Source organism: Syngnathus acus, chromosome 1, assembly GCF_901709675.1.
Source record: "Syngnathus acus chromosome 1, fSynAcu1.2, whole genome shotgun sequence".
In the NCBI taxonomy this organism is placed as follows: Eukaryota; Metazoa; Chordata; class Actinopteri; order Syngnathiformes; family Syngnathidae; genus Syngnathus; species Syngnathus acus.
Window position 1 is genome coordinate 1,897,896 of NC_051087.1, and position 26,825 is coordinate 1,924,720.

At 47.7% G+C, this 26,825-nt stretch overlaps 1 protein-coding gene across 5 annotated transcripts in view; it reads left to right on the plus strand.

Annotated features, from left to right (window-relative positions):
- lrba (LPS responsive beige-like anchor protein) overlaps positions 1 to 26,825 on the plus strand; it is a 98,116-nt gene that overhangs the window by 6,590 nt on the left and 64,701 nt on the right. For 4 of the 5 annotated variants that reach the window (XM_037253277.1, XM_037253448.1, XM_037253544.1 and 1 more), the window contains exons 2-33: positions 1,286 to 1,517; positions 2,044 to 2,144; positions 2,559 to 2,654; positions 2,729 to 2,850; positions 2,923 to 3,049; positions 3,143 to 3,262; positions 3,729 to 3,875; positions 4,280 to 4,477; positions 4,683 to 4,816; positions 5,441 to 5,549; positions 5,720 to 5,872; positions 6,269 to 6,437; positions 6,516 to 6,589; positions 6,661 to 6,723; positions 6,882 to 6,979; positions 7,066 to 7,158; positions 7,257 to 7,365; positions 7,444 to 7,525; positions 8,599 to 8,722; positions 8,788 to 8,980; positions 12,324 to 13,313; positions 13,389 to 13,573; positions 13,703 to 13,856; positions 14,133 to 14,313; positions 15,318 to 15,421; positions 15,819 to 15,926; positions 16,057 to 16,198; positions 16,321 to 16,678; positions 19,490 to 19,629; positions 20,892 to 20,976; positions 21,146 to 21,279; positions 21,883 to 21,944. In XM_037253277.1, the coding sequence (XP_037109172.1) occupies positions 1,286 to 1,517; positions 2,044 to 2,144; positions 2,559 to 2,654; positions 2,729 to 2,850; positions 2,923 to 3,049; positions 3,143 to 3,262; positions 3,729 to 3,875; positions 4,280 to 4,477; positions 4,683 to 4,816; positions 5,441 to 5,549; positions 5,720 to 5,872; positions 6,269 to 6,437; positions 6,516 to 6,589; positions 6,661 to 6,723; positions 6,882 to 6,979; positions 7,066 to 7,158; positions 7,257 to 7,365; positions 7,444 to 7,525; positions 8,599 to 8,722; positions 8,788 to 8,980; positions 12,324 to 13,313; positions 13,389 to 13,573; positions 13,703 to 13,856; positions 14,133 to 14,313; positions 15,318 to 15,421; positions 15,819 to 15,926; positions 16,057 to 16,198; positions 16,321 to 16,678; positions 19,490 to 19,629; positions 20,892 to 20,976; positions 21,146 to 21,279; positions 21,883 to 21,944 (5,187 nt within the window). The remainder of the gene's footprint in view (positions 1 to 1,285; positions 1,518 to 2,043; positions 2,145 to 2,558; positions 2,655 to 2,728; positions 2,851 to 2,922; positions 3,050 to 3,142; positions 3,263 to 3,728; positions 3,876 to 4,279; positions 4,478 to 4,682; positions 4,817 to 5,440; positions 5,550 to 5,719; positions 5,873 to 6,268; positions 6,438 to 6,515; positions 6,590 to 6,660; positions 6,724 to 6,881; positions 6,980 to 7,065; positions 7,159 to 7,256; positions 7,366 to 7,443; positions 7,526 to 8,598; positions 8,723 to 8,787; positions 8,981 to 12,323; positions 13,314 to 13,388; positions 13,574 to 13,702; positions 13,857 to 14,132; positions 14,314 to 15,317; positions 15,422 to 15,818; positions 15,927 to 16,056; positions 16,199 to 16,320; positions 16,679 to 19,489; positions 19,630 to 20,891; positions 20,977 to 21,145; positions 21,280 to 21,882; positions 21,945 to 26,825) is intronic. The other variant, XM_037253364.1, reaches the window with a different exon arrangement.

A 26,825-nucleotide genomic window follows, 5' to 3' on the forward strand; every position in this document is an offset into this window, starting at 1 on the left:
CTATTGAAAAGTAGGGAGGGGAAGATTTACCGCTCTTTAGGCTTACCGGTTTGACGGTTTACAGTGGTTTTAAAAAAAACTAAATTTCAAAAATGGCTCTCACCGCTATTGAGCTCTTTTTTTTGTGGGGACGTCCAAGCAGGGCCTAAAATGATTGACTGCTTACAGTTGCCTCTTTGAAGAATTTTTGTTTTTTTTTTCTTCTCGACAATTAACAGAAGACGAGTTGATGAGTTTATTGGAGGCACAGTAGAGTAGTAGTAGTAAAGGTACAAGACGGTAGAAAAAGTTATAAATGATTTATCTTAATCTCATTTTTGTATAAAACCTGGCATTTTTATATTCCCTGTACATCCACTATGCATTTCATTCTTACAGTTGTAAAAGACAGTGAGCGTGTCAGCATGTGTGTTTATGCCTTGTAAATTTTTTTTTTTTTTTTTACTGGTGTGCTTGTTAAAATAGACGTTTTCCATCTTGTGAAATTTTCAGCTTGACATATTTGGCCAACCAAATTGATATCTTTTTTTCTGCTCTTGGTACAAACGTGTGGAAAATAATTAGATTTTTTTGCATTGTGGTTTTTATTATTATTATTTTTTTATGCTGCCAAGGCCACTGTGACCTGGAAATTCATTATTTCTTCCCTTTTAATGTGATCGTTAAAGAATGCTCGGCATCATTTCAAAGCCAGGCACATTCCATCACTTATCCCGATCACCTATGTATGTATCCTAACGTGCTGTCATTTTCTTTGGAGATTATTTGTCAAGCTACAGCGGCGAAACAGTAATTCCACGATATTTTTTTTTTTTGACGAGATGGATGATGTCATATCCTGGGGCGAGGTTAAACGACAAATGTTGTTTTGTGCCATCTTTATCTCTCGCGGAACACGCAAGCACGTAATCTCACCTCGCTCTAATTGGACAGCCTCCGGTCCTCGCCGCCATCCACGTAATGGCCGCCTCGTACATCATGTGTTCATTTTACGCCTTTGATCGGGAATATGACGAGCCTCACCGCCGAAATTAATTTTGACGTCTATCTTGTTACTCTCCTTATCTCCTTTCGATGAGGCCGGCTTCGATAATAAAAACGCCACGGCTGCTATTTGGAAATGAGATATTGTGACTTTTATGGCTGCCGACAACATTTATTTGCCAGTCTCATGAATAAAAACAAAAAAAAAATAAGGCCAGCAGATGGATGTCTTTTTTTTTTTTTTTGAACTTTAAAGAGGGAGTCAACTAAAAAAAAACATTTCTTTCTCTTGTTCTCCCAGCTGGTGGGCGGCCAGTTTGACCTGGAGATGAACTTCATCATCCAAGAGCCCGAGAGCATCGTGTGCATGGTGGAGCTCCTGGACAAGTGCGAGCCCACCTGCCAGGCGGAGGTGTGGAGCATCTTCACCGCCATCCTGAAGAAGAGCGTGCGCAACCTGCAAGCGTGCACCGACGTGGGCCTCATTCAGCTGGTGCTGCAGCGCGTCTCCAACACGGACAGCATGATCGCTGGTACACAAGGCCAATACTAAACATTCCATACCATAATTGGATTTCAGACATTTGTACTTCAGCAGGAAAAACACGGAAATCAAACTCGAAGCCAAATACCACAGTGTTTATTTGTGGGCCACCCGAACAAATAAAAGCTTTACTCATTTGTATTTTAAGAGAGTCTAAAATGTAGCCCAAAAAGGTTTTATTTGTTGACAGCCTCAATTCTTGTTTTTGTATACTTTGCTGGGCTTGTGGTGCCGGGAATAAGGCTTTGCAACGACTCTGCCTAGGCAAATTGCTAAGATTACTGGGATCTCTTCTGACGGGGTTTGCATCAGTGCCCTTCTCGCCGGCGAAAACAGCGCAGGCCTCCAGCAACAGTGCAGTCAAGTGAGGGGAAAGTAGATGTTAACTCGAGTGGAAATGTTCCATCTTTTGACATCGTTCCTCTGATACGCAATCATTTAAAGTTCATGAATTCATGGTAAAAAAACATTTGAATATCGTGTTGAACTACTGTGACTTTTTCTTGTTCTTTCAGACTTGCTTGTGGACATGCTCGGTGTGCTAGCCAGCTACAGCATCACAGTCAAAGAGCTGAAGCTGTTCTTCAGCAAGCTGCAAGGAGAGAAAGGCCAGTGGGTGAGTCAGAGGTGGTTGTTGTCTCGAGCATACATGTGAAGAATGTACTTGGAAGGCATCAAGCCCTCACCCCCGCCCTCCCCAGACCTCCCCCGCCCCACCGCATTAATGTCCTTGTCACACAGATGTGATGGCTCTTGATGTTGGTCCAGAGTTTGTCGTCGGTGGTGCTTTTGGATGCTGCTAAGTGTGGACGCTGCTAATAGAAAAACCTCTTGGCAACCTGTCTAAGCTACCTACCTCAACTGACTGAATGACTGACAACCAAGCGAACTAGCTCACTTAGCTATCCTAGCGATCTTGCTAATAAAATCTACATACCCACATTGGTCAATTAAGTGCCAATGTGAACTTGAGGATGACCTAGGTTATGCAAGAACTTGATTGTTATTATTATTTTTTTTAATCTTTCAGCCTCGACACGCCGTGAAGCTTCTGTCGGTGTTGAAGTACATGGCTCACAGGAACGGCCCAGATTCCTTCTTCAGCTTTCCTGGCAAAAACGCAGCCGTAAGTTCACATCGATATCGTAGCATGCCCCACAAAAAAAACAAAAATAATAATTTGGTCTTGCTTACCAACAGGCGATAGCGCTTCCACCCATAGCAAAATGGCCGTACCAGAATGGCTTTACGTTCCACACGTGGCTCCGCATGGACCCTCTCAACAACATCAATGTGGATAAAGACAAGCCTTACCTCTACTGGTCAGTTCGCCATGGCACATCATCGTCCCTTGAAACCTTCTTACCCGCTATCCTCTTTATTTTTCCTTTCAGTTTCCGCACCAGTAAAGGCCTCGGCTACTCGGCGCATTTTGTGGGCGGTTGTTTGATAGTGACCTCGCTGAAAACCAAGGGCAAAGGATTCCAGCACTGTGTCAAGTACGACTTCAAACCTCAGAAGGTAAGATGGCAACCAAGAACTCCGAGTTCTCAGATAATCACTTTTTTTTTCTTGTTAATGTGATTACAAAATGCGACATTTCTTCCACTTCAGTGGTACATGGTGACTCTGGTGCACGTCTACAACCGCTGGAAAAACAGCGAAATTAGCTGCTACGTCAACGGCGAGCTGGCGTCCTTCGGAGAGATCGCCTGGTTTGTCAACACCAGCGACGTGAGTAAAAAAAACCTTCGCTCGAGCCTCGCTAATTGGTTTAAAGCAGGTGTGCTCAAAATGTGCCGCACCCCTTGGGGCCCATTATGGGGTGACTCAACTGCAGCATCGTGTTGGGGAAGGGGCGTGGCTTTAAAAGTCGACAAAAGTCTGTGCCACGACTTGAAAACAATCTAGGATTTTTTTTTTTTGCGGAATGGCGCCAAACATTCACCCCCCCTCCCTTCTGCCGATCACTCACAAATCAACGCATGCACCGGTGTCACAGCATGAAGGATTGCAATCACGTTCACAAAAGAACTGGCGGCGAACGCGAAGCAAGGCTGGCATTGAGGATATTTATAGCACATTGTCCTCATATCTTTGCTGCTATTTTTATCTCTTTTCATCATCATATCTTAATATCTTTTCGTTCTATCTTTAAAATATTTCTTGTAGTGACAGAACAGATGCTTTTGTCCCGCAGACGTTCGACAAGTGCTTCCTCGGATCGTCCGAAACGGCCGACGCCAACCGGGTCTTCTGTGGCCAGATGGGCGCCGTCTACTTATTCGGAGAAGGGCTCAATGCTGCGCAGATCCTGGCCATCTACCAGCTGGGGCCAGGCTACCAGGTGACACGGCAAATCTGCAAAAAAAACAAAATGTCTTACTCAACATACTGTACATTGGTGCTTACACCCAAATCATCTTTCCCCATTGAAATGAATGGAAATGTAATTAATCCGTTACAGCTTCCCCTTAATCCCCCACAAAAAATATTGTATCGTGTTTTTTAATGACAAAAATAGCACTCGGTAGTAAACGTGATTGAGTATAGCACACAAAATATCAACAAAATGAAGATCACTTTGTGTTGCAGCTGTATGTTTTATATTCAGCAGTGCTATTTATTCAGGCACCCGAGGGCCACAACGGAATGACAGACAGCTGTCACTTTGCTCTGAGGCCTCTTGTCGTCCCCCCCCCCCCCCCCTTCTTTTCTTTTTCCTCATCTTGTCTCCTGGTTGCTCCTCAGGGCACGTTCAAGTACAAGGCCGAAAGCGACTTGCTGTTTGCCGAGCACCACAAGATGCTGCTGTACGACGGCAAGCTGTCTGCCGCCATCGCTTTTGCGTACAACCCCCGCGCCACCGATGCCCAACTCTGCCTCGAGTCCTCGCCCAAGGACAACGCCTCCATTTTCGTGCATTCCCCGCACGCGCTCATGCTGCAGGTAAGAATCACCCCCCCCCGTCCACTTTATATCGGTCAAAGTGTTGCTTGTTGTAAATCGCTCTCCTATCTTTTTGCTCGCAAGCCAACGCAAACACTCGGCCAATCATTTTTTTTTTTTTATGAAATATTTTAGTCACCGACTTATTTATAATCTGATAGGAGATCTTCGTCGACTCGTGTAACTTAATTGTGTGTTTGTGCAGGACGTGAAAGCGGTGGTGACTCACTCGGTTCAGAGCGGCATTCACTCCATCGGTGGCGTGCAGGTCCTCTTCCCCCTCTTTGCACAGCTGGACTTCTGCCAGCCCTCCAGCCAAGAACTGGACACCTCTGTCTGGTAACTATGGAAACGCTCATACTCTTCACATATAGAAGAAGATGAGTACAGTAGCACAGTGTGTCAACACAAACTATGTGCCAGCCTGACACATTTAAGACATGATTTTTTTATTATTTGCCCCTTTTTCATTGAATTAACCGCAAAATGGATGCTTTAACCCTAAACAAACAACTTCCTGTCCCATTTCATGGCATTTCCCCCAAAATGAAAACCTCAAACCAAAATGGCCAACTTATTTTTAATCTCCCTGGGACTTTTTTTTTTTTTTGTGAATTCTCTTACGTCGGACATGTCCACACAATTTAGTATCAATGGTGCTATTTTTTTTCCTAACTTTCCAGAAGGCACTGCTGAGTTTCACCACTTATTTATTTTTTTTTCCCCCCCATGTGAGCTTTGCACCGATTACCTGCATGCCTTTTCGCTCTCGTCTCCCTTCCGTCCTTCTCGAGGCGACACCGTGTGCTCCGACGAGGACGCGACACCCTCATTCAATCACATCACATGTCGTGTGCGGCCGCCTTCGCACCGCAGGCTTTGTCAGCAGCAGCTCACGCAGATTATTGTTTCTGTCTGTCACTGTTGTGACTCTTTTTGTCCCTTTGTGCGTTTGCCTCCTAGTTGCACGCTGCTGTCTTTTGTGATGGAGCTGCTGAAGAACTCGGTGGCCATGCAAGAGCAGGTCCTGGCCTGCAAAGGCTTCCTGGTCATTGGATACACTTTGGAGAAGGTTGGTCCAATAAACTCAGCGTTAACTCCACTTTGATTCCCAGTCACTCCGACTTTATTCTGCATTTTTCCCCCCTATCTGAAGGTCACAGCTGTGTTTGTGTGCTTGCCCAATTCTTCACACACATCATCACCCCTCCCCTTCCTCTTTTGTGTATTTTCTATTTGCAGTCGTCTAAGGTGCACGTGACCCGGCCCGTCCTGGACATCGTGCTGGCCTTCTCCAGGTACCTGAGCAACTTGCAGAACGGCATCCTGCTGCTCAAGCAGCTGTGCGACCACATTCTGTTCAACCCGGCCATCTGGATCCATGCCCCGACCAAGGTAACGACGCCATATGGCAAATATGCTTGCTCAGGACTCAAACGGGACTGTAGCTAGCTAAAGTAGCCAAACTTTCTACTCAAGTACTGTTAATTTAGAAAGATCTGAATTAGAATTAGAAATCACTACAGAATGACAATAATATGCAACTATGCTAAAAATATTTTTTTGATTGTAACAATTTGACTCAAATTTGTATCCATTTAAAATAATTACATACATTTAGAAATACTAGCAACATATTGGCATACTATACAAGTGGTGTAAAATACTGCAATAAAAATAAGCAAATGTGAAATATTCATTCAGTATTTGTATTTTGGGCAAAGGCTTCATATTGCTTGAAATGCAACGTGCACCGAGGTTGTCTTCATTCCCTCGGATGGTCTCTCACAGGTGCAAGTGACTCTGTACACGTACCTGTCCACCGAGTTCATCAGCACCGTCACCATCTACAACGCCATCCGCCGGGTGGGTACCGTGCTGCAGGTCATGCACACGCTCAAGTACTACTACTGGGTGGTCAACCCGCAGGACCGAAGCGGCGTCGTGCCCAAAGGCCTCGGTAAGAGACCGGCCGCTACGTGATTGAGTGCCCGGCGTTCACGCCACACAGTGGACTAACGATCTGCTTGTTTCCCAGATGGTCCAAGGCCAAAGGAAATGCTGGCGTTGAGGGCCTTTCTGCTTTTGTTTGTCAAGCAACTCATAATGAAGGTAAGCTAGCTGGTGGACACTTTTGAGCATTTGACATACCAATGTGATGTAATGTGACAATGTTGTTTCAGGACAACGGTGTGAAAGAAGATGAGCTCCAGAGCATCCTCAACTATCTCCTCACCATGCATGAGGTGAGTGTACAAATTCGCCACTAGATGGCGCCATTGTTCAACACTTTGTTTCTTGCTGCTGCTGCAAACAAAATCCTAAATGCATCTTTGTAAATATTTCACTCCTTGGTACAATCTTAAAATATGTGACGTATGACTCGTCTTTGTACCCCTAACAGGATGACAACCTCATGGATGTGCTGCAATTGCTGGTGGCACTGATGTCCGAACATCCCGGCTCCATGGTGCAGGCCTTTGACCAGCGCAACGGCATCCGGTATTATTGTACACATGCCGTTGTGTTAATATAGCCCCTGGATGGCTTTGTGTGAAATTTGGTTTCGTTCTTGTTCTCTGCCGCAGTGTGATTTACAAGCTTCTAGCATCCAAAAGCGAAGGTATCAGAGTGCAGACGCTCAAAGTCTTGGGGTACTTCCTCAAACATTTGCCACCCAAGTAAGCACAATGCAAAAGACATTTAAGATGTCAATATACACCATTTGCGCAAATGAAAACTGCCAGGCATCTATTTTTCTTTTCTTTTTTTATATCAGGAGGAAGTCTGAGGTCATGCTGAGTCACAGTCTCTTTTCCTTGCTAACGGAGCGGCTGATGCTCCACTCGGCCCAGTTTTCCATGACCACCTACAATGTGCTCTTTGAGGTCGGCTTACCTTCAGTGACATCATAGAATGATATGTGAATGTATTGTCTATGAATTTTTCCTCCAATCCGGCTTCAGATCCTCGCAGAGCAGATCGGCACACAAGTGATCCATAAACAGCATCCGGACCCCGACTCTACTGTTAAAATCGTCAACCCACGTAAGTCCCTGTCATTAAATCATCACCCCCCCAACACATAAATTTGCTACCCTAGGGTGTTTTTCTTTTTCTTTAAAAAAACAAAATAAAATACACGCCATCTTAAATAAAGGACCCCCTGTGTTCCGCTCTGGCTCAGATGCGCCTTTGTTTTGCGGGATCCCTCCTCCGTTTCTATTCCTACACTGGAACACATGCAGTCAGTCAGTCCATTTTTTTGTTTTCAAAAAGGCTCTGGCACGAGCTCAAGCCAACTTCTCTAATGTGACAAGGTCCGGCTGCAGTCCCACGCTGATTATGTGCAGCCACGGCCGGCCAGATCACTTTGTACGAGTGGCGGTCTGCTTCCCCCGGCCCCTCCCTCACCACTTCTTGATTTTAATCTGTGACAAAGTCTCAAAACGGCCTTCTGATTGCCATCTTTAGGAACGCCAGAGCCAATCAAACTGCACCGAGGAAATGCCGTTTCCCTCAAATTAACTTGGACAAACAAGACGGGAACGTTACGCCATGCCTCCGTCTTCTTGCCGGGGTAATTTTCTGGCAGTGAAGGTTCAGCAGCAACTCGTAATTTGCACGACTTTAGTCGTAGGAACTACGACGCAGCTAAAAGGGGGGGGGGACGGTTAGCGCCGAGGTCTGAAGAGACGAGTGTAACCCAAACCCCAACGAGCACTGACGTTGTCTCTATAATTCATCTACTAACTGGAACCGAAGCTTCCACGGGGGCCCCGGCAATACCTTAAGCATTACTGTAAGATAGCCATCTACACGTGCAATTTTCTCTTCGCCCCGCCATTTTCCAGAGTTGGCATCGTGACAGAGGGATTTGCACGTCATGTCCAATCTAGTAACGACAGGCCATTTTTTTTGTTATATAAAGAAAATAAGGCCAAAAAACCTGAAATTTAATGTTGTACTCTCGACTTTTCCCATGATGAATAAAACATTTTAAAAAATATATACAATTTTATTTCAGTAAATTTATTTTTTGTCTAGAAAACAAGTCTTGTCCCCTCTTTTTAAAATCTTTAACAATATTCTAAAAACACATATTTTTTTTTTTTTTCCAGAGATTCTGAAGGTCATAGCAGCCTTACTGAAGACCTCTACACTGTCGCCAGAGAGCATGGAGGTGCGCAAGGTCTTCTTGTCGGACATGATCAAGCTGTTCAACAACAGCCGAGACAACCGCAGGTAACGCGTACACATGCACACACACGCTCACACACTCCTGACGCCGCCGTGTGCCCCCCCCCCAGGAGCCTGCTGCAGTGCTCCGTGTGGCAGGAGTGGATGCTGTCGCTCTGCTTCACCAGCCCGCGCAACAGCGAGGAGCAGAAAGTCACCGAGATGGTGTACGCCGTCTTCCGCATCCTGCTCTACCACGCCATCAAGTACGAATGGGGCGGATGGCGCGTTTGGGTGGACACCCTGTCCATCACCCACGCCAAGGTCAGAGAGCTCATTATGGCACGCTCACACACACACACCATTGCAGGTCACACTCCGCTTTATTCGTCTTTGTCATTATTTCCTACACCGATGAGGGTTTGTTTTCCCGTCTACAGTTTTCAAGACACGCCCAGTCACTGTTGGCGGCAACATTAGCATCACGCGGGCCCACAAAATTAGTACACCTTCTGTTCTAACCGAAGCCGTCCCATTATAGTAGCATCAAAGCCAAAAATGCAGTGCGACCAGTCAATCTGGCCTCTTTATTTACATATAGACCGGCTTTCCTTCACAGATGAAAATCAACCGCTGGCACTTCTCATTTGCAAAAAGCGCCGTTTAGCGCTTGAAGAAAGTCATTGTGGCTATCGCGTTACGTCCGTCTGTTCCAAAACGGCAAAGTAACCGTGGGACGGTGTGGAGTTGTGGTCTGGGTGGATGGGGGGGGTTAAAAGCCTCAGCAGAGTGAAGGGTGAGTTAAAGATGTGCTTGTGATGGGAGGCACCCACTTGACACAATGTGGGTGCAGGGATTCTTGGTAGTCTGAAGGGGGCGCAAGTAGGCTATGTGCGTGTGTGTGTGCTTTCAAAGGGCCTTAGAACCAAAATAAAGTGCGTATGATGGAATGCATGCACAAGTGACTGGTGTCTTACATCAATATAACTTATAATGTAACTAATATTTGAATTATTTGATTCAGCGACTGTAAACAGATAGTCAGTGATTTTTTTTTTTTTTTCCCAAGTGAGTAAAATGTAAAATGTATATTTTTTTTAGATATACACCATCTTGGCTACATTATAATTAAAGTATGTATTAATTTTATTCAGATATTAGGAATTAAATGTAGTATGCCTCTTCACTTGATACATTTTAGAGTAGATATATACAATATTATGATTAAAATAGTCTTGTACTTTTTACAATAATGTATTTGTAATGTTTTTCTTCCCCCCCCAATTTAGTGATTTTTTTTTTTTTTTTTTTCCAATATATATTTTACTTTATGTATGATCAGGACTATAATATCTTTAAAGAGATTCTATTCTATTTGATCTAATTCCACTAAATGAATTGGTAGAAAATTATTGTACATAACAATATATAGTTTTGGAAATCTGGTATTTTTAAAATAATTATTTTCAGTATTTTTTTTCTATAGTTGTAAAGATATACCTTTCTAATACTGCAAACCCTTTCATTCCTATTTAGATATATTAAATATTGTCACGACATTGTCATATACCTCACTGTTTATTGGCTAAGAAAATTTCCCTTAACCCTTAATTTTCTTTTTCCACAAAGCTTAATACTATGTATTTTTTTGTGTGTGTCGCCCTACCTATCTAGCTTTTGTGAGATTCCAGCCCCACAAACACACACTTCCAAGTGCTGTGATTCGCCACAAAAGATACATGCATGCGCTATAAAAAAAAGCTAAAGAAACTCAATTGCAATTTTATTGTCCCGTTTGATAGATTTCCTGCCACCTTTGTAGCGCCGGAGCTGTTTGTCACTGTTGCTCTTTCCTCCCACTGCTGCAGGGCTGCGTCTGCGTGTGTGTGTGTGTGTCTTTGAAAACGAGTCGCTAGGCGCACGTCCTCGCCTTTTCCCTCTCGAGGAAGCCCTTCTCCTCTCCGAGCCCATTGAATATTCATCTGAGCGGCGCGGCGCCCGCCGGAGGAACGAGGGCTCATAAATACGAGCCATCCTCCCGAGAGCGTACGCGCCTTGGCAAATATGTTCCCACTTCATGATTCCGTTTCTTTCGCGTCAAAAGCGCTACAAATTGGAGGCAACCCGTCCCGAGGTGTGTTTACCACGAGCCTCTTTTGTTCGTCTGATGCATATTTGTCTCGATTTTGTCGGACTACCCCCCACCACCCCCGCCGGCAACCGAGCTAAATGTGAGCATTTTTATATCATTTGACATCAAAGACCCGATTATCAATATGATTAAAAAAAATGACTTTTGGGCCATTTTCATTTGATAACCCCTCGTCCATCTCCTATATACCCAAATTACCCTAACAATCTCCCGTTGACTGTAGAAGATAATTTTTTGTGTGTTTTTTAGACGATGTATCACAAAACCATCCGGCATCTGTCAAATTACCGCTGCGGTACTTGAAGGGATTGATTTTGGTGGAGGAGTTGCGTCTGGTTAATTGGATCACAGCCACGCTGGAGGAAAGTCGCTTTGTGCTTTCGTTCCGTTCATTGACCTTAACAGGCACGCACACTCGAGTCTTCACTAGCAGGTTCGGGTTCGGGCTTTTTCGTTATCGTATTGGACCACGTTGTCCGGTTTGGCCCCGCCTCCTTTGTCTGGTTACAATTTTAAAAACCAACCACCCCAACAGCATATTTGTGTACTGATGTGATGTCCCACTCGGCCCGACCGCACCATTTCCACGGCAACTGGAAAGCAGCCTACTAATTGCGAGACCTGCCTAACATCCAATTAAGGCCAAACTGATGGCGTGGCGGCTCAGAAGTCCGGGAGAAAATGACGAGGGGTGGGGTGAGGGAGGAGGAGGGGGGGGGGGGGGGGCTGGAGGAGCAGCAGCAACAACAACAACTGCTGCTGCACTCTGGAGGCAGCTATGGATTAGCAGTCACTGCTTCCCACTCCAGAAGATTAATGAGCAAGCTTGTAGCGGGCTAATTTAGAACAATAACGCCTAATTAATTACAAACAATCAGCCGCGCTTTCTTCCCAGCTTCACTTTCTTCTCATTCCAATTACTCACCTTCTTTCTTCTCCTCTGTTTCCGCTTTTAGTCATTTTGGGGTTTTTAGGCCCCCGACCCTCTCGCCTTCCCTGCTGTTCAAATAGCCCCAGGTAAAAAAAAAAAAAAAAAAAAAGCTGGAAAGTGGGTCTAATTTCACTCAAGCCCCCCAACCCATTTCCACCATCTTTGACTTTCTGTCCTGCCGCCCCAGTGATTAATGCGAGGTCTTGTATTAGGCGTGGGAGGATTTGCCAATGGCGGACACGCACTCGGCACGGCTGGCTAATAGCATCTGCCGCTAATCTATGAGCGCTTACAAGTACGGCCTCGGCACCGAGCGTTGCGGTTACGGACGAGCAGTCTCCTCCATCCAGCGCTATCTGATGCGAGCCAGACTGATAGGGGTTAATCGGTCTTAAGTACAAGAGACAGGAGGCTTTTTAACATGGCGCAGTTAGCCTCAAATGCTATCTAATCAATACTGGAATGCTACTCAGTAGAGTGATGCTTCCTGAAATTAATTTTGTAAAGATTCTTGGGTCAATCCTAAAAGAAAAGAAGGAAAATGTAACAAAATAATGTTAATAAAATCAAATGCGTCTTTACAGGTCACCTACGAACAGCACAAGGAGCACCTGTCCCGCATGTTCCGCCAGTACCAGCGTCAGGAATCCACCGGCTCTCTCGGCACAATCCGAACCGTCTCCGGAGTCAGCCAGAGCGCAGAGAGCGCCGACGCTACCAACGGCCCCCCCTCGACTGTCATCGAGCTCACAGTGGACCAACCCTCGGTTGTTTCATCTGACCCACCGGAGGCGTCTGTTATCGCGTCCGAAGTGGCGGAGGATGAACAGACGCTGTCTCAAGAGGCTTCCAAAGAAGATGCTGGGATTCCAACCAACAACTTAGAAGAACAGGTTGGAAAAGCAGACCAACAGGAACCAGCCATTGAGCTTGAGAAGGCAGCTCATCTACCAGAAGCACCTCAGAGTGAAGATCCTGTCGAGGTTGAGGGACAAGTTGCTAAAGATGAAGACTCGAACGATGAAGGAACTGTCAAAGATGATCCCAAAAATGAGCAGGCATCTCCGGAACCTTTGGCCCCTCTGGACAACAGTTTGCCGGGTGGCACCTCGGTCCTCAATGAAGACTCGGTGGACGTTTCCTCCATCAGCGATCCGATCGATGACAGCCAGGAGTCGTCGTACGACGGCCGTGATACGAAGCTGGAAGTTGGTGAAACGCAGGAAGTTGCTGTAGAAGAAAACAATGAAGAAATCCGACATGACGTGGAACCGGAGAGTGCAGAGACCTCCCAGGCACCAGAGAGCCTTGAAGCACATGATGAGGATGCGACAAACCCATCAGAGGCGGAAGCCACTGCTGCGGAGCAGCAGGCCACAGCGCCCTCTACAGGACAGGAGTCAGACCTAGCCGCCGGTCAAGATGGAAGCGCCTCCGAGGAGCAATCCCCTTCGAGTGGCACAGTCACAAGCACTTCTGGCCAGAAGACCAAAGAAATCAAAATAGCTCGTTTGGATGTGGCCAATGTAGCGTTGGACACCGAGAGACTGGAACTGAGGGAGGCACACTCAACAGTATGTATTCTCATTTTTTATGTCATAAATGTTCCGGTGCGATCGCATGGTTTAATTTCACACTCGTATCTACAGGAGACGAGCCAAACGGCGACAACAGCAGCCAGCGGTTCCGCCTCGGCCCAGCCGAAAGAAAACGAAAACTCGGTGCCGCGTTCCCCCATGTTCCGCATCCCGGAGTTCCGCTGGTCTCACATGCACCAGCGCCTCCTCACAGACCTGCTCTTCGCCATTGAGACGGACGTGCAAACCTGGAGGAGGTAGGCCAGCTTTCTCTTGATAGGAACTGAGCCTGACTTGAAACTCTACTCCAGGAGAACCCTAATTTGAAAACCTGAAGTCATAACTTGTATAAAACTGGAATGTGGTGTCTTTTTCCGTCCGTTCAGTCACTCCACCAAGACGGTCCTGGATTTTGTGAACAGCAGCGACAACGTGGTGTTTGTGCACAACAGCGTGCACCTCATCTCGCAGGTGGTGGACAACCTGGTCATGGCGTGCGGCGGCATCCTGCCTCTCCTGTCCGCCGCCACCTCCTCTTCGGCAAGTCTCCGGGCCAGTGACACGAGAACCGTTATCCATCTGCATTGACCTTTTGCCAGTCGCGTTAGCCTGCCGTTAGCCGCTTCTCTAACATCGTTAGCTTGTCTCGTCTGACCTCCCTTTTATGGCTTGCCGTGCTTCTATGCGTCTCGGGTTTTCAGATTTATTGTTTCTAACTACATTTGCAACAGCGTCCACATTTTCCCCCTTTTTTTGCAAACACATTGGAGTCTCCATCTTCTGCCTTCACGTCTGCGATGTCTGTTGCGCTTCCAGCACGAGCTGGAGAACATCGAGCCTTCTCAAGGCCTGACGCTGGACTCCTCGGTGGCCTTCCTGCAGCGCCTCGTCAACCTCATGGACATTCTGGTCTTCGCCAGCTCGCTCAACTTCGCCGAGATCGAGTCGGAGAAGAACATGTCGTCGGGCGGCATCCTGCGACAGTGCCTCCGCCTCGGTAGTGTCACGTTCTAGTTTTTTCTCGTTTTGAAGCATTGCCTTTGTGTGTCTTCTCTCCGCTCGCCGTCCCTTATCTTGTTATTATAACCCCCACCGCATGGCAATGGTCGTAAAATGGTCGCTATCGTGATGTAGTGATTTGGCCATAATGGCTTCGGTCGGCTGTGCCGCTGCGTAGAGTGAAAAAGCCAAACCACCCTCGGGCCATTTTCATATTTTTTATTCCAGGCTGTTGAATACGCTAGACACAAATATCGAACCCTAACCTCGTCTTGAACCCGAATTTGAAAACCCTTCCTACCAAACGTTAAGTCCACACCCTCAGTTGAAACTCAAATTGAAAAGCCAAATTGCAATCAAAGCTTCTCCCGACAAAAGCAACAAGCCATGAGACACATAGCCGCATTTGTTATAAAATGAATATTTGATGAGGTATGCGCTTCCCATTGAAGGCGCCTAATCCGATTTGGGCAGAGTGTAACAAGGTTTTAGCGTCTAGCGGCCCTCCTCCCCCGCCTCCCCTACGTCTCCTCTTTTTTTTCTTTTTTTTTTTTATAAATGGCCGTATGAGAGAGTGGTCCTAATGGAAAAAGCCAGGCCATTTCCAGACGGAATAATTCCCTCCTTGGCTTTCCAAATGGCCGAGATTTGTCAGTTGTCAAGCAGCGGCGGCGGCGGTGAGTGTGGGGGGGTTGCGGATTACAATAGATGACACGAGATGACATGAGATTACAAGTGTGCCGAGTGAAGTAGCAAGACGTTATTTGCCGCAAAAGCGTCTCTCGCTGCCGACTCGGCGCGCAAGTCGGGAAGCGCGTGATTACTTTGGTGATTCAAGAGCACACCTTGCACTGTGTGACCTTGGAGCAGACACGCTGAACCAGGCTGACACCACCTTGTCACACACGTTCATTTCCTGTCATCCTGAAATATACTTTGTATACAATACATTGTGATTTCATTTTATTTCTTTTAAATAGCATCCCTTTCTCTTCTTTGCAGTTTGCGCAATGGCGGTGAGAAACTGCCTGGAGTGTCAGCAGGCGCAATCCAAGTTCAGCAAAGAAGCAAACGCCGCCATTCCCGGCAAATCTGCGTCCGCACAGGCAAGTCTAACCTACGGTGTCCTTTTTTTTTTTTTTTTTTTAATTTCACCCTTGTGGTGACTTCCAGACCAGATTAAAGCTCTGCCCTTCCCTCCCGACTGACCACCGACCGAGCGCCAGGCTTTATTGCATTACCTCGCGGCTTATTGTATCACACCCCCAACTTCGTCATTGTTGTTTTGTTGATCTGATCCAGCGACTTCCAGTAAAAGTCACGCCGCTCTTTCCCTGAACCGCCACCGCCGTGCGTGTTAAACCTCATCTATAATGCAGCCCGCTCTATACAAAAGCCATTACGTTAAGGACGCCGCCGTCCCGCCGGGGGGAACCCGAGCCCCCCCCCCTCGACTCGTTTGCGTCTGGTCGAACAAATCAAATGTCTCTTTGATTGGCACAGATTCCCGTGGATGCCGTGTCAGGCGGGATGTCTCCCGTACGGGATTTTGAGAGGCTACTGCAGGACATGGACATCAACCGCCTCAGGGCCGTCGTCTTCCGTGATATTGTGAGTTGTGGAAAGCACGCACACGCATTAAACCCCGAGTTGAAAAAATTTGAAAATGTGTCCTGACTGATTTTTGAAAATGAATACAAGTCAACGCAGATGTTGTTTAGTATGTTTTGTTTTGTTCCAGGAGGACAGTAAGCAGGCTCAGTTCTTGGCTCTGGCCGTGGTCTACTTCATCTCCGTGCTCATGGTGTCCAAGTACCGAGACATTTTGGAGCCCCACAAGGACAACAAGCATCCCCAGCGAACGCAGTCGGCCCGCAGCACAGGTATAGAAGGTCCCGTTTTGAAACGCTGACTGACCCTCACTTGAAACCTTAACGCGGGCTTGAAAGATTTTTTTTTTTTAAATTACTGTCATTTTTAATCAGCACGTTCACGTTCTGTATAGACAGCAGTGCGCTGTCCGCCGGGCCCGAGGCGGAGAACGGGGTATCCCTCCGCCGCTACGACTCCGGCCTCGGCGACGAGCACGCCTCCGTCGCCGCAGCCGGCGAGGCAGACGCGTCCTCTGGCAGCACGGCTCACGGCCCCGACGCCGTCTCGGAGGCCCTGTCCACACTGTCCTCCGAGGTCAGACCCGTCGACGCCAAGGGCAAGAACGTGAAGGACATCCTGCGCAGCCTGGTCAGCGCGCCGGCTGATGACATCATGGTGGACGCCGGCCTGCTGCCACCCGCTTTTCTGGGAAGCGTGGCGGGCGTGGGGGACGTTCCCAGGGATTCCCTGCAGATTCGATCTTTTGACAGGTGAGCGCAACTCTTGCCACGAAAATAGAAATAAACAGCTTTACAATTTATAAAACAACCCCTTTAACTCATTCAAGAGACTTGTTGGCAATTTTTTTAAAAACAAATGAACACTCGTCAGCTTTTGTCTTGCGTGTTTGATGGAGCTGTCAGTGGTTTTGAATGTTCAAATCGCATGCCAAGTGGTCATAAAATGGACGTACAGCGTTTTCACCCGTGGGCGGTGATATATGTCAAATACTGCTTTTTCACTTTTCTCCTGCGTGTTGGTGGGCGAACAAACGCTGGTTTCCCTGGTGACTCCATATGGTGATTCCTTTTCAAACTTGACAGTTTCATATCTGACAAAAGCTGCTGACCTTGAAAACGTCTCTGCGCGGTTCCTCCGGAGGATCCAGAGGAACATTTTGTAACCGAATCCTCTTTGAACCGAGGGATCGTGACTCTGTCCGCTATAAATGCTTGGTAACCCCGCGGGGGGGCGGGAGAGGGGGAAACGCTCATGTGGTGAATCCGCAGACAGGCCCAGGTGAGAAGGATGCTTTCTCAAGTCTGTTTTACATTTGGACTTTAGAGACTCCTCCACGGGGGGAGATCGACAAAGTCGAGGTTCTCACAATTTGAAGAAAACACCTCCTCCCCGTCGGTCAGCGAGTCCAACCCCCGACGGTGGGAATTCCGCAGCATCTCCGCGATGACGGCGTGTGTCTTTATCTGAGGAATGCTTTGTCAGGTCTGCGGGTGCTTCTCATATCAGGGGGATTAGACTGGCTCCTGCCCGCTGAGCACGCCGGCCGCTTTTACGGGGAAGGAGCGCTGGAAATCATAGAGCAACAGCTCGGGGAGTCTCCTCCTGCAAGGCCCAGTTCACAGCCAGACACCTTCTTTCAGCAGGGCCTGGAAAGAGGCTTTAACGTAAACACTCACCATGGGGCAGATGAAGCCTGCCACTTGATAAAATGAAAATGAATACAGTGGTACCAGGCTAACATAATTAGTATGATTCTTTTCCCGCCCCAATCGTTGAAGTATTATTAATCTGTAAATAATTACAAAATGAGGGCACTCGTACGTTTTTTTAAATTTGTGGTACGGGTGATGAGATAGGACATTGATAAGGCGAAATCTGAAAGTTGTAGATTTGTAGAAGTTGTTTATCACCTCCCGCGTCCATCACTTCAGGCATCTACAAGCAAACCGCGACAACGAGACGAGTTGACATTCTACACGGACGCGCTTGCCAAAACACGACACCTCTCGTCTCGTCCAGACGCTTGGATTTACGAGAGTGACATAAGGGAGGGGGGGGCAAGAAATCCTGATAAAAACTGAATGTGGGTCAGAGGGTGAAGTGTATCCCCCCCCCCCCCTCCTGGGTTGATTTATTTACTAGCACAGACCTGGTGGATTTCTCCCATCCATTTCTCAGCCGTGCCCCTGTTATGACAGGCAGTCTGCAAATATTTGCTGACACGAACCAGAACCAAACAGTGTCATTGTACAAGCCGCTGATTTAGATCAGCAGAATGTGCGAGCGTTGGACGGCGGGGATATACACGTAGCGCGCTTGTTTGCATTCCTGACGTGCGTGTACAGAAGACTCGTGTCCGCGCTGAAGTGTTGTTAATGGAGCGCTCGGGAGGAAGCTCGGCATGTCCGAAACAAACAGCGGCGAGGAGAAGTTCTCAAAAACGCCCTTCAAAATGGCCGACTGTAAATGACAAACGTCACAAAATGGAGGACTGTATATGATTGACATGAGTACAATTGAGGATAATAATGAGGACTTTCAGTAACAAATATTAAGCTCACTCTACCTGAAACAGACACACACACGCACGTTAGGCCTCCTGCGTTGTGGCTAGTCGCCGTTGCTGATGTCTGATTAATCGTCTGGGGTGACATGATAAGTGTGGCTAATGACCTGCTGAATAATTTAGCCGTTCCTTTACAACCAGATGGAAGGCTCCACGCAAACACACTATTTATGCACTTGTGAGTTTGTGTGTGTTTTAACAGTGTGTACGTTTGCGGCGCTCTTCTTCAGATCCTGATAGGCACGTCCTGCGTTGTGGTTATCTGAACAGAAGCTAAAGTTAGCTGATAAAGTCTCTCCGGCCTGCGTCCAGTCGGCAAAACTGATTGATTTCAACTGTTTATCAACAAATTAAGTAAATGGTGGAAAATAGAATTTTGTGAAGAATGGAATCAAATCACACTGAAGGACTGTACTCGTGATTTTCTATACTTTCTACCTACTGTGCTAATCTGGCTAGCCACTTGGCTACGTATGCACATCATACGTCAACTCTTTTAAGACTGTGTTAGCCTTTGGTCTCTTTCTGCTTTCACTGTACTTAAACATGTGCGTTGCATGTTTGACCGTACGTCTGCAAGCGTGTGCGTGCTCGCGTGTGTGTGTCAGCAGCAGCAGCAGCAACAGCAGTCAGCGATTAGGTTCTGCTTCCCCTGTGTCAGCACTGATAAGCAGGGCCGGCCTCGCTTTGATACGGCCAGCGCTCTGTCAGAGCCCCTGCTCCAGACTGACGGCTTATCTGCAGCGCGGCGCTCGCCCTGCCGTTTCCACCGCGCTCGCTCAAACCACATTACTTCACTCTCATCTGGAGGGACACTTTTGGGGTACCAGGAAAGAAAAAACACATCACAGAAAAAGATGAACCAGTTAATCCAAAATCCACTTTGTGCCACAACATCTAGAAGTGTATTTTTCACCAGAATTTAGAAGACCATCAATCATGCGCTAAGCTTTTGCAAATGCATCATTTTGAATTCCAAACTTTTGTGGCGCAGGAGTGTCGTCCTTGCTCCCAAGAAAGCCGGCGCGACATCTCCGGTGCCGACCGCCGCCGCTGCCCCCGCCGTGTCGCCCGCTGATGGCGTGGCCGTGGTTTCTTCTGGAGATGCATCACAGACCAGCAGCTCTGCAGACGGTCAGCAGACACACACGCACATGAACGACTCAAACTGAATTACTTGGCTCTGCAAGAAATCAATATTTATTCAACAATGCTACTCTTCTGTGTGCCTCGTGCAAAATAACTTGCTTACGTAAAGCCTCACTACGCTCGCCAGTGAGACGCTTAATCACATAAAACTGCAGCTCAAATTAAATTTAGAAAATATCAGCAAAATATATTTTCTCATATTAGTTTTGTGGATTTAAAAATATATTGTTTGAGTGCATGAGAAAGAAAATCCAATCGTGAAGCAGAGGACATTCATTTTTGTTTTCGATCAGCGATACTTCATCACACCACACACACGCATTCATCCCAAGCCACATCACACACATCACTCCCGAGGACTTCTCCCTTCTCGGAGACTGGAAAAACAAGCAAGGAGTGTAATCCTCCTGGTGCATAATCTTATTTACGAGGCGCGATGAGGCCCATTTACTGGCTGATCAATCAAATGTAGCCGCCCTACCTCGATGCGCAATGACGTCATCAAGCAGCATTGAGAGCGACGAGGCTAGTTTTGTTTTGTCCCAGCTACGTCGCGATAAGTTCACTTTCCATGATTTACGAGTCGGCGCAATTTTTCCGCTAGCTGCTAGAACAGATTCCCTTTTAGCGCCGACGCCGCTACGGCACAGCATGCAATTCGCACGAGCCCGACAGCTTCACTTTGCTCCCACAAACCCGGCTTTAAATTCCTTTTCTGTGATTTGTGCCTATTCAATTTTTTTCTTTTGCAATAAATAACCCCATAGTAGCCAATGTGCCACTTAAAAACCAATCAAACCCTGATACTTTTCATTGAGGTCACTTTCCAAATTGTACAAGCCTATTTCTCGGCGCAGGGGATGCGGGAGGGGCGTGCTAAGCGAGTGACAGTGAAACATTACCGGGCCCTAAGTATGTCATTTAGAGGCCTCCATCATGAAAAGCTCTGAATTGTAAATTGATAAGGAAGACGTATTGTGCCCGGAGTACATCATCCGCTATCTTAACCATAAAAATGATACTTGTACCCCCACTTGCCCTACTCCACCATAAATCGCTCCCTCCCAACATTTGAATGGAAGCCATTGTATGATTTCATAAGAGGCATGTTTCCAGGCCCGTTTATGGCGCTTCGCTGGCCGCTATAATGTATTGCCTCCAGTGTGTGTGTGTGTGTGTGTGTGTGTGCGTGCGTTTCTGAGTGAGAGTCCAGACTAATAACAGAGTTGTGTGGTTTCCCCCTGCAGCAGGCGGCCAGCTTCCAGCTAGCGCTAGCTTGCCATCTGTCCCCCCGCTCTCCCCTGTGACCCAGCACACAGCCCCCAATATGAGGTGATTCATCTTTTTTTTTTTTTCTTTTAACCAGCCTTTACACTCACACATTCATGTACATACCTTTTGTATTGATTCAAGTGGTCCCCGTTTAAAAAAAAAAACATGACCTTGACCTGGAGTTGCCTGACTTCTTGCGCACGGTGTCTTCTCCATGATTATTTTCTAGCATCTCTGAGCGTCTGGAACATGCCCTGGAGAAGGCCGCCCCGCTCCTCAGGGAGATCTTTGTGGACTTTGCACCGTTCCTCTCCCGGACCCTGTTGGGCAGTCACGGACAGGAGCTCCTCATCGAGGGCACCAGTGAGGAACTTATCTGACTTTAAGGCATTCGGGTCAAATGCGAACCCCCCAAATATGAGCTTGTGGGATTTTGTTTTATTTGTTGAAAGATAGTTCCATTCTTCATTTTTTCCCAACCGTTGAGGTTTCGGTAAAGACACCTTCGATCTCGTCCCTCCTTGCGTGATGAGCCGGTAGCAGCGCTTGAAGGTTTCCAGGGGCCCGGGTCAGAGGCCAGGCCCCTAATAGCGGTGTTTGGGATGTCTGCTGCCACCAAACAAAATGGAAAGTTGATTGATAGTTGCGGTGGGGGAGGGGGGGGTGGTTCACTATGTAGCAGGGGGAGGTGTGTGTTTGTACATATCCATGTCCCATCTTTTTGGTCTGGGCGGCCGGACACTCCTTGATCTCTTCAAATGTCCCCACGGTTGGGCATTAGGGATCAATAGGGGACATATGTCGGACCTGTAATACAAAGCTCAAATATGTATTAGTTTACATTCGCAGCATGTCAGCTCATTAGTCATATCGATGCTTGCCGGAACCACACCCGTTTTTTTTTTTTTTTTGTAACAGCCACTCTGTTTCGGTGTTTCCCCCCCAACCCCCCCCCCCCCCTCCCAGGCCTGGTGTGCATAAAGTCCAGCAGCTCAGTGGTGGAGCTCGTCATGCTGCTGTGTTCACAGGCAAGTCTCATCTTTATCTCCTCTCTCAGATGCCCTTTGCAGTAGTTTTGATTTATCAGCCTCACCTCGAGTCCACGAAATCCACAACAACAACAGAGTCGGGACTCTGAGTACATCCGCTCACTTATCTCTCCATTCCTGCTCCGGTCCCCCCCCCCCCCCCCCAACGAGGACCGAGAAACCGGATCGAAGGCACCTCTGATCGCTGATATCGGCCGCACGGGTCAAGGGTGGGCGACCCGCTCGACTCCCCTTTGACCTCGGCCCCGAAGCGCCGAGGCGGGATGATGTCGATTTGATAGTGCTTTGCATTGATTGGCCCTTTGTCTCCCGGGCGCTGGCGTTGCCAAGTTTATTTAGCGTGCCGCCACATTCATGAATACTAATTCCGGGATCATAAGCAGCCACGGGCGGATCGATGACGGCCGCTGTCGATAGCGTCATTGCGGGATAGCCGATTAGCATCACGCCGCTCCTATACTGCTGTCAATCTGAATCCAATATGGCTGTTGTGACCATTCGCTGCAATACTTGGAATATAAAACGATCTGAACTGAAAAAACTGATATATCGCTGAGGATTACATTTATTTATTTAAGGGAATAGTGTATTTATATTCAAGCCACAAGGATCGCTGATAAAAACCTGATAGTTTTTCTCAATTTACTGCACAGTGATACAAAAAAAAAAAAAAAAAATCCCACATCTGATTAATGGCACATCACTGGAAACCACGCTTTCCTTTTTTATTTTATCAGCTTTAATTTGCCAAATAAATAGTAGCTGCCATCTGGCCGTATGCGCGTCTCCCGCTTTTTAACCCCTTCCCGCGCCGTCGGCCTCCGTCTTAACGGCGGAGAGTACGGCGAGATAGAGGCGAGAATGACAGGCTCTAATGCCGCTATTTGTCATATCTGTCAGAGTGTTGTTTAATGCTAATCTAATCAAAGGCCGAATCTCTGTGATTGTTCCAGCCAGGCCCGACTGCTTCCAACACTCCACCCCCCCCCTTTTTTTTTTTTGGTCTGGCTATGCTCCTTTTGCGCCGAGCCATTCCCACCTAATCTACACACACACGCACACACACACTTTTCTAGGGAATCACTGGGATTGGCTCGCACAGTGTTGATTGCTTCCATAAATCATCTGGGCCAAATTCTTTCACAGCTAATGCAAATGTAATTTTATTGTGAGCAAGAAAAAGGCGAACGCAGGGACAGACTTTCCTCCGGGCTAAATTACTGCATGTAATCATTTGCGCGTGTTTGTTCTCTTGTGTGTGATTGATGATGTCATTTAGCCGGCCCCTCCCCGCCAGAGCGCAGGAAGTGCCCGCTCCTCCCACAGGAAGCGCCCGGGCGGCCATCTTGAGCGAACAGGAGAGGGGGGGGTTGATGTTTATGATTGATTCCCAAGCCCACCTCATCGTCGATGCGATCGCACTCTTTCTGTGTGAAATTTTAATTAATTTCCCGCACGTCGAGATGGAGTGGAGCCGGGGTGAAGGGTCGGGAGGCGAGGGACTCCAGAGCAGTTTTTAATCAGGGACCCCCGAGAGGCCGCCGCATCATGGCACTATTGAGGAGGCGATGGTAAACCGCTCTTTGATGGCCGACTCTTTTCTGAGCAGCAACAACGGCCTTTCCAATTAAAGGCCCATTTTGAGCGGACATTAACTGTTGATATTGATTCCCCGCATACGATGGCCCTCCATCCAAAATGGCCGACTTGACTTCCTCCCAATCTTTGTCAGATTTAAATCCGACTCGCTCTCTTTCTTTAAAGCCTCAAATGAATAAATAACGTTTCAGGCACCAAGGATGGCGCTCTTCCCCCTCGGTCCGGCGCCGATATGAGAAATCGTCTCACGGGTTGCCGTACCGGTCGAGCAGCGTGTGCGCAGAGGCCCATAAATCTCCCCAGTAGCTGCGTTTGTGTCCTGTAGATCAGCCGTTATTGTCCGGACCTCTGTCAGCTCATCCATCCTTCCACCATTTATCAGAAATGCGTTCGAGACATGAGTGGCAAGGAAGGAAGGAAGGAAGTAATAGGGAAGGAAACGTAGCGCAGGGCCACTTGACTCGGCCATCCATCCTAAATCTAAAAAGGACCGAAAGAACTATAAATAACCTACAATTAGCGGTGACCGTAATTCTCCAGTAATCCACTTAGGGCACATGATCATTTGTTCCCAGTGGCTCCGGTCAGCGTTAACCCGTTTAACAGATGGGCAGCGCTCGGGTCGGCCTGCGGGGAGACAGACGTTGACTTCCCCAAACACTTGGCTCCTCCTGACCCTTTCACCCGTTGACCTCCAGGTTAGCGACCAGAAAGAAGTTCACAGCCTCGGTCCACTCGGCCGTCCCAAAACCAGGAAGCGCTTGCCAACTTTGAGGGCAAGAAAATCCCGAGTCGGCGAAAAGCAGCCTAGTCGACGTGAAGCATTCCTTCACGAAATGTAGCAAATGTGAATTATTAGAAAATGGACAAACCTGGCCTATCAAAAAAAAAGGCACAAAAAAAAAAAATCTAAATGATTCTTGTAAATTTTCTTATGACGTCTTACTTGCAAGTCTAAGTTGTTTCAAGTGGAACGCGGCCTCCGAATAGCAATAAATCAAGTTCGGCGGTCATATTTCCTCCGAGCGGGGCTTTGATGGATCAGTCGCAGACCACGTTGCGCCGACCGCTCGGGGAGCCCGGGCGGAGAGGTGAGAGAAGTGGCGAGGAATGCGCTGAATTCGGGGGACAAAAATACTTTTCGGCCCATCATTTTCCCCTCCGTCTGTCAGAAGGCGCACCCCGCCGTGCGCTCAAGCGGCCGAGCGAAAAGTTCAAGCCCGGTGCGAGTCAAAGTGTTATTCTTGCACCCCCCCCCTCCCTCACGGTCGTGCCACGCGGCGCTGCGTACCCCCCCCGCCGTCATTCTCCACTTCAGAGGGTCACGTCGTGGAAAAGCGAGATGCAGAGAAAACACACTAACACCAACTGGCACTTAATTCTGCCAGATATGCGGGCGGCGGGGGGGGGGGGAAGGGGGGGCGGGCTTCCTGGCAGGAAGGCAAGTCGAGAATCAGATGAGAGAGTCCTTCAAGGGGACGGACGGATGGACAGATGGACGCGTGACGGAAAATGTAACTTAATCAAAGCTTGTGCGACAGATGCACTTTTCCATTGTTGCTAATTGTTTTGCTCACAGGTTTTGCAAAATAGTCGCAAGCTTTTTTGCAAGCAGTCGTCAGACGTGTCGCCAAAGTTCATTTTTATTCACCCATGCTGGAAGCACCTGCAAATCGTTTTGAAAAAGCACGTCTCCTCGAAAGCTTTTAATTCGACTCGCCTTTGTTGTTCCGACGAGCGCGCTGTGAAATTGCGTTTCGGTCGAGCGACGTGCCTCGACGAGCCGGCCCGTCCGCCTCTGAGTGATGTTTTCTTACCTGGCGGGTCGCCTGGGCCCAAGACCTTGGAATCTTTTCTTATGTTCATCCCCCGCTGCTGGGCCGAGCGCCCCGCTGGTAAAAAACGTGTTCGGGAGCCTTCGGATAAGACGGAGACGCAAAGGCTCGTTAACATCTCGGCCGTGATTGATAGTTCAAAAAGGAGAGTTCACTCTTGTCACTCCCCAGCGCCGGCCGGGGCCTCAAAAGTTGTCGCACCCTGGACGGCTATTACGCCTTTTAGTGAGCGTCGGGTCCCCTCCTTTGAAAGGGTTCTGGACCAAACATGAGGAAACAATTACCGCGAAGCAAATGTTTCACCCTTGAACTTTGCCTCGCACCTTTCGTCACCGCTTTATTGGGACATTTACAGTTTAGCTTTCGTACGTAGCTAACGTCAACGTTGAGCTCATCAAATATCGGTTGTGTTTTATCGTCATTAAAACGCAGTCAAATCTTTACCCTGTGTCAAAATCAAAGATACAAAATGTGAAGATTGTTTTATTAGTTAATGCCTTCCTTCCTTCCTTGCTTCCCCCTTCCTTGTTTCCTTGCTTCAACTCTCCCTTGTTTCCTTCCTTCCTTGCTTCCCCCCTTCCTTGTTTCCTTCCTTCATTCCTTCCTCGGCCTTGCAAATACGCAAGTACTTGTGATTATGAGCAATGCCACCAAACAGCACAAATGACTTGTTGTTTTGGGGCAGCAAAGACATGATTTCTTTTTTTTTTTTTTTTTTCCTCCGATCTTGATTTTGAAAGCCGCGCTCGCTCTGCTCTGGAGGCCTGCTTTTCCTCAGCCTCGGCGGCGGTATATTTGGATGTTGATTATGGATAATCAGCTGTAATGACGGAAGTGCGTGGCATGTGTGCTTAGACTCAACGTCGTGGCCGCGGAACACACAACAAGCCGAGCGCCGTTCAGTTTTTCGGCTCGCTTCAGCCACGTCGCCAAATTTCCCCGCGGCGTCCAATCGGGATCAAGGGGGCGGCCCACGCTCTCGACCCTATCGTCTGTCGGCAGGTCGGGTTAAAGGTGAGAGTTCACAAATGGCTGCTTGTATCCTCTCATCAGGGGCACTGGTGGTCATACCCGCCCCCCCACCAATTGAAGCCATAAAAGCCGCCGGACAGACAAAAATCCAATATTCCATCAGCGAGCTGGCTCCTCAGATCGGGGTCATCGCTTTTTTAATTCCACTAGAGTAGCCACCTCGTAGCCAGTAATGACACCATTAGTCTTGTGTCCCCCAAATGCCGATGGCGTTGGTCAAAGCTCGTTTTCGAGTCTAGCGAACGGACGCTTTGTTGTGCTTTATTCTGCTCGCTACTAACTAGTGGCCGCATGCAGTTAACTAGTCCAGTTTGCAGCCAGTGAGTGAATTTGCCATAAATGTTCAAATTAAATTTTTTATTTTTTTTTAACAAAACGTGACCTTAAAAAAAAT